We start from the raw sequence: 7,044 nt of genomic DNA, 5'->3' as shown, positions 1-7,044 counted from the left end.
CAAAGGATTTGCATTTTAGAATTGAAGACGTATAGCCATCAAAAAAGACTTACATATTCAAGATTTGTTGCAACTAGGGCTTACTAAAGGAAGAGGTCATGGTTTCTGATCCAAAAAAGAAAAAGGGAAGAAGTCATGGTGCAATCACAGCATCATCCAGCTATCTTTACATCAGCATTGGCCGCAAGCATGTGTTTTGAGAATTTCTAACATCAATTACTAAAATCTTTCTAAATTGTACAAGGCATCTTTCCACAACCAAATTATACGGTAAATAATTGACTTTGTTATGGTGTAAAGAAGGTATTTTTAGTTTCACATCGGTTGTGAGTCAAGAGAGAGTATGGTTTATATGGATTGAAACTTTCTCTTCTCCGTAAGATATCTTCTAAAAAGTAAAATCGTGAAATCTCGTGCGATAACACAAGAGGTCAAAACGAACAATTCCTCATGTATGCGAGCGCAGAGTCAACTCCTTGACCCATGACCGCAATATTGTAATTCGATTTTTTGATCCATGACCGCAATATTGACATCGTCTGTGGAAATACCTCCCATCCACGTATACTCTCTCTTAGAGACTGTATTGTGGTGTAGAGAGAATATCTTTAATCTTTCATCGGTTGTGAGTCAGGAGAAAGTATGATTTATATGGATTGAAATATTCTCTCTTGTGAAATATTTTTTAGAAGATAAAATTATAAAGATATATATAATAATATTAAAAATTAAAATAAATAATATTTTATATATACATATACGAAGTCAATCCAACCAACCCAACGATTAGATTTTTTAATCCATGACTATAACAGGCTTTAATTTGAAGAGTGAAAGGAGTATGCTGTCATGGTCAACAAAAAACAAATCTTGGACGGCGTTCATTCATCATTAACTAGTACATGAAAGCTCATGCAATCATTCACGTGTCAGGGGATTGATGGATAGGTAATCTGCAGTAGAAAATTTTATACAAATTATATACTTATGATTTTTTTTCCCATGCACTAATGTATGTTGATGCCCCCACCGACACAAATTATAGAAGCATATTTTTGTACTGATACTATTACAAATCTATCTATATTGACCGCTGGATTTGGTTGTTGTTGTCGAAGGCAAAACATCCATGAACGGCATTTCTAAATCTGTTATTGGTAGTTAGTTAGGCAGGGTTCAATTTAGTTGTAATGGGACCCTCTAAACAAAGCGTCACAAAACCTGTATTCTTTCTCACGCAACCCTTCGCTTTCTATTTTTGGCTCTCCCACCTGTGTCCCCCCTCCCTTTACGTTTCAACCTACTTCCCACTCTCCCTTCCCTCCGTCCCCGCGAATCCCTCATTTTCTATTTTTTATTTCTAATCCTTCTGAATTCTCCTTTTTTTTACGCTCTAACTGTTTCAATTCCTTCGCTTCCTGTCCTTCCCACTAGACGTAAAGTGCCCTAATTTTCAAAAATTTCCCCCTTGTGGGGAAATGTCGATTCCTCATAGGGCGTAGTTTTTTCTTCTCGCGATCTATTAAACGAATATAGTCGTAAAAATTCGAATTTTTGGCTTCACTTGATTTAATAATTGTTTTATTTTTAATTCGGTGGGATGGGAAGGGAGACCTCCTCGGAGGGCGATGCTAGGAGTAACGGGAGGCGAGGGGACAATACCATCCATCCACTCGAGATAAATCCCACGGCGCCGCCGCCGCGGCGGCGAGGCGGGCGCGACGACTTTCGGCCGTTCCGGACATGGTTCCCGTGGCTGGTGCCGCTATTCGTTGTGGCGAACATTGTCTTGTTCGTGATCGCCATGTACATCAACGACTGCCCGGAGAAATCGCAGTCCTGCGTCCTCGACGTCCTCGGGAGGTTCTCGTTCCAGCCCCTCAAGGAGAATCCCCTCTTTGGGCCATCGTCCGGCACGTAAGTCTTCTATTATATTCTAAAAGAACGGATTTTTATAAGAAATTTATTATCTGTTCGTAGTTAGATGATAGTCCTGGATCCCGACGGTTCGTCTTTTTTGCATTATAATGTGAGAAAAAAGGTTTTTCTTTCCAATTTGAAAAATGCAAAATGATTTTCTTTAAAGCACGCGAAGTTTGGAACCACAAAATGTTTCTAATTGAGGGGGGAAAAAAAAGAGAGAATCAAATGTGTGCTTCGTTGTGTTAATAATCCATAACTAGTGTTTGTGCGAGGATTTATAGATGCTTGGCATTTTGGTATCTGTACCATTTTCTTGGGGTTACGAGTTCGTGATTCAACAGAGTTTTGTTCTTGGTAGGTTCGAAGTTCTTGTTTTGGATGTTTTAGGTGGTAGAGATATTTTTTTATGTCGATATGAATTAGGGTTGCCAGAGTCAGGCCAAGAGTGACTTGGAAGGTCATGTTGCAGAGAACCTTACAATCTGGGCTTTGATGTTGCTACTTCGTTGAATTAATATTTTTTAAAAATATATTAACTTTTTCCTTCATGACTAGTAGTTGTCCCTGGTTCTGATTCACATACACCTAATCAAGTGAACAAATTCTAAGTATTTTCTGGTGTATTCATGGATAATAGAGGATTTGAGTGACATTTTATGTCTTTAATCTGTCAGGCTACTGAAGATGGGGGCTCTAGATGTGCAAAAAGTGGTTCAGGATAACCAAGGATGGCGCCTTATCACATGCATGTGGTTACATGCTGGGGTCGTCCATGTCCTTGCCAATATGTTGAGTCTCTTATTCATTGGCATTCGACTTGAGCGAGAATTTGGATTTGGTATGAAACAAACTAACTATAGCTTGACATCATTCATTAAGATCACTGCTCCAGTCAAAGCCAAAGTTATAAGTAGCTGTGTATGTGGTAATGTTTATATGCTGCGGAGGCCTACCTAAATATTAATCTGAGTACACCTGCATGTTTGGTTATATATCTGCCTGCTTTCATTCCCTTTTAGATTTGCTGGGTATGATGTGAATAATGCAATTTTAAATGTTTGTTATGCAATATTTGCAAGTATTATTCTCATATTTAATTTCCGCATGATACTGTAGTTTTGGTGCTGGACATATAAGCTTTCCCTAATTTGAATACCTATGTCGGCTAAGTTTATCAAGTTCTCATCATACTTTGCACTGACAATGCCTTTCTAGGCATGGAGTCAGCCAATTCAGGAATCCCCCTTTGGAGGAACAAATGGTGAAGAAGAATGCAGAAGTATATGCCTTACAAATAGGATAAGTCAAGTTGGTTATGTTTATCACTGTTTGGCCTTTCCTTGAAGCAGTTGTCAACCTGGACTATGGCCATCATCTTCCTCATTTAAATTATGGAAAGACATGGGCTGTGTTTGCTAACCTGAATACGTATAGATTAAATTGTGCATTTTTATTTCGATTTCTTTTTTGGTCTTCTAGACTTCTAATTGACAATCAATAATGCCTATCCGTAAAGATCAAGCCTTTTCCCATCTTATCCAGGATCAGCTTTAGATATCAATCATGCATTACTTTCAAGATTTTAAGTTGCATTATTTCTATGTCAATGTTGGCACAGTTGATAGGGTTATTTTTAATAAACAAATTGTATTCGTGAAATAGTATAATGATCATACCTGTTATTAACTAACAGCTTAGATTTTTTGCTTAGTACATTAATAAGGTAAGCTGTGCTGAGCTGCACTGACAATTGGTGGAACTAAACATCTGAATGAATTTTTTTCCTTTTCTTTTAATAGTTTGCAACAGTATCTCTGCTTGAAATTTATCTGAGCTTGCCTTTTGCCAGTCACTAATCTGTCAAAGCAGATATAAATTCACCATGTTTATGATTCTAGCTTTGTTCATAGAATATCATAAGTATTCATGCTTAATGTTTGATTAACATAAAATGTGTTCCTTTGGCCTTTTGAGTGTACATAATTGTTATATAATTGTTTATCTGTTGAGTCTTTCTGCTTTTGCTTGCCTATGAATTGTCTTTATGGTGGCCCAGAGTGAGCGAAAATAAATCTTCTGACAACCTAAGCCTTCCCCCCTTTTTTGCAGTGAGAATTGGCCCATTATATGTCATTGCTGGCTTCGGTGGGAGCTTGCTTTCTGCTCTTTTTATCCAAACAAGTATCTCTGTTGGAGCTTCTGGTGCTCTTTTTGGATTACTAGGAGCAATGCTTTCAGAACTTATAACAAACTGGACAATTTATGCAAATAAGGTATGCTGAGAATGCCAATAACTTTTGGGAGTAGCATGTTTGATGGATTTCAGTTCGTTGCTTTTGTGCCCATTTGTCTAATGCTTTCTTTTGAATGTCAGTTTGCAGCATTATTGACCCTTGTCATCATCATTGCAATTAACCTAGCTGTTGGAATCCTTCCACATGTTGACAACTTTGCTCATGTCGGAGGATTTATTACTGGGTTTTTTCTTGGTTTTGTGATTCTTATTCGCCCTCAGTTTGGGTATATCAACCAAAAGAATGCTCCTCTTGGATATCATAGGGGTTCAATCAAACGGAAGCACAAGACGTACCAGTATGTATTATGGATCATTGCAGCTATTGCACTAATAGTAGGGTAAGTCAACAGATATTTTTTCTATCTTTAAATACATGTTTGCTTCTCTTTAATGTGTACTTTGTAATATTTAATATTTTCATGCTCTAGCTTGCACTATATGACTGACCATTCCATCTTCTAGTGCTTGATAAATTGTACAATAGTTCAGAATTATTTTTCTCTATATCACATTGTGGTGCTGATATCCTAATAAAACAATTCTAAGACAATTGCACAGTGCATGATCATTTACTTGGCACTTTACGGTTCCTAATATAGGAACAATTAACAAATGTTGGCTTCACTCCATATCGGTCTGTCAGCAAAAAGTATGCCTTTTGTATGGCTGTTCATGACAGCCTCTGCTTGTGTGGTAATGATCATGCCTGCTACGTGTGGGCCCATGGTATTCTGTACCGGTCCGAACCGGTCAGTACATCTCCATACCGTACCGGCAGGCAACCGGTCCGGTTCCAGTCAATATTTCGAAAAACACTCGGAACCGCACCGAACCGACCGGTTCGGTATGGTACAAGGCCAAACCGATCGAAACTACGCGATTCGGGTCGGTTCAGTCCGGTTCGGTATGGTACAAGGCCGAACCGGCCTGGTTTCTTTTTTTTTTTTTTTTTCCTTTTATGCTGATTGATGGGATTTTTTTTAATTTTTTTATTGTCGGTACAGTATCATACCGTATGGTATGGTACCGTATCGACTGGCAACCAGCAGGGGGTCCGGTACCGGTATTTAAAATCTTGTGTGGGCCTATGATGATGAGGATGTTTCATATTCTACGAGAAGTGAAATAAATATTGTAGCAGCGAAAAATGTCTCTATTTGCTCTCTCTTGCATGTTGAGTGAATAGGAGGCTGTCATGTCTGAATACTCAGCAAATACAATGGCTTGAGAACACGCTTTTTACTGGTTAGAAATGGTATGAAAGGGGATTGAAAATGCAGATTTCATTCACACTTTCACCTTTATTTATTTATTTATTTTTTGGGTTTATGGTGGTGGCAGAGATTCACATATTCATGTGTCTTGTTCTGCTGATAAAAATCCTAATGGAAATTTGAAATCCTGCAGGTTCACTGTTGGCCTAGTTATGCTATTCAGAGGGGTCAATGTAAATGAACACTGCTCGTGGTGCCATTATCTGAGCTGTGTCCCCACTTCAAAATGGAGCTGCAAGGCACAATCTAAGTCCTGCTTGGTAAGCTGCTCGGTCTTTTCTCTTGAGTATGTGTCAAAGTGTTTTTTTGTTTCTTTGCCCAAGAAAAGGTGTTATTTGTTTCAAAATCTTTGGTGCCTGTCTGGAGTTTTTCTCATGAACATGTGGTAACTATTGTTATAGAGACCATCTCTAACTCCTGCACCTGGCCCCTTTTCTGTTGAAGGTTTAAGAATCTGTCTCAGCAACAATTCCAAATGTCTCTTGAAAAGCATATTTCGTAGTAATCGCCTCTAGCTAGCTTATTGGCTTTGGGAGTAATCTCCTGCCACTGATACAGCTCAAACGTCAAGGAGGATACTACATGGTAAATAATGTTCAAACATATGCTCAGCAACTCTAACACTAAATATTCTTGCTGCAGACATCGCAAAGCGGGCATCAGTTGAATTTGACTTGCCAAGATAATGGGAAAACCAAAGTGTACAACTTATCTAGCATGACTGATGCTGCATCTCAGATTTATGACCTGTGTGTCGAGCTTTGCAGTTGACTTGGGAATGATATTTCAGTGTCGTACCATCACTGATTTATTACATATGCAGGAAGATGATGCATTAATATGTAGCCTATATGAGTTTATAATGTCCTGTGAATGCCATTTGTTCATTTCTGTAACATCGTTTGATTGTAGGGAAACATCACATTTAAAAATAGTTGCTTTCAGTTCTCTTTGCCCGTCCGTAGGCTGTCATAGAAGGTTAAATCCTGTTTTGCTATGAATTGATGGGAGGGGTCAGAAGATTGTTATCAGAGCATTGCTGAAATCATGAAACTTGAATTATAATATCTTCAAATGTCATTTATACGCTAGATCGAGCCACTTTCACAATCAGATAATTGTCGTGTAGCCAAGATGGACACTTGAATCTGCAGTGTTACGATTCATCTTGAAACAAGAATGTCAGAGCTTGCTATGGAAGCTACAACTCCAAACACGTTAATGCTACTGTTAGCAGGCCATGTATCTTTCCTTGACTAATGTGTTATAATGCCCTTGACTATTATATCTGTTATGTTGGTGTCTAAAGCCTAGTCCTAAATTTTATACGCAGAAAATTGTGGTTGAGAAGGCATTAATATGCAATGACTTTAACAACAATTATTTGAACTTTCAGTTTTATTGTATATATAATTTAAATAAAAAGGATGAGATATGGTCCAGGCCGCATTGTAGCAGGTGTTTCTCTTTAAGAAATTTTTATGTCTGTATTGTCCAAGGGTTTACATACATGATTACTAACATCTGCTACTGCTAGTGATAACTTGTATG

At 38.1% G+C, this 7,044-nt stretch overlaps 1 protein-coding gene across 1 annotated transcript; it reads left to right on the top strand.

Moving 5' to 3' along the window:
• The first annotated feature begins 1,249 nt into the window (after nucleotides 1–1,249).
• Nucleotides 1,250–6,584, top strand: LOC105056927 (RHOMBOID-like protein 1). Its single transcript, XM_010939305.4, has 6 exons — nucleotides 1,250–1,917; nucleotides 2,598–2,761; nucleotides 4,033–4,196; nucleotides 4,298–4,557; nucleotides 5,627–5,753; nucleotides 6,136–6,584. The coding sequence occupies exons 1-6, from the start codon at nucleotides 1,601–1,603 to the stop codon at nucleotides 6,262–6,264; spliced, it is 1,161 nt and encodes a 386-aa protein (XP_010937607.1). The 5' UTR covers nucleotides 1,250–1,600; the 3' UTR covers nucleotides 6,265–6,584.
• The last annotated feature ends 460 nt before the right edge of the window (nucleotides 6,585–7,044 follow it).

Source organism: Elaeis guineensis, chromosome 14 (genome assembly GCF_000442705.2).
Source record: "Elaeis guineensis isolate ETL-2024a chromosome 14, EG11, whole genome shotgun sequence".
Lineage (NCBI taxonomy): Eukaryota > Viridiplantae > Streptophyta > Magnoliopsida > Arecales > Arecaceae > Elaeis > Elaeis guineensis.
This window is presented reverse-complemented; position numbering and strand designations above follow the sequence as displayed.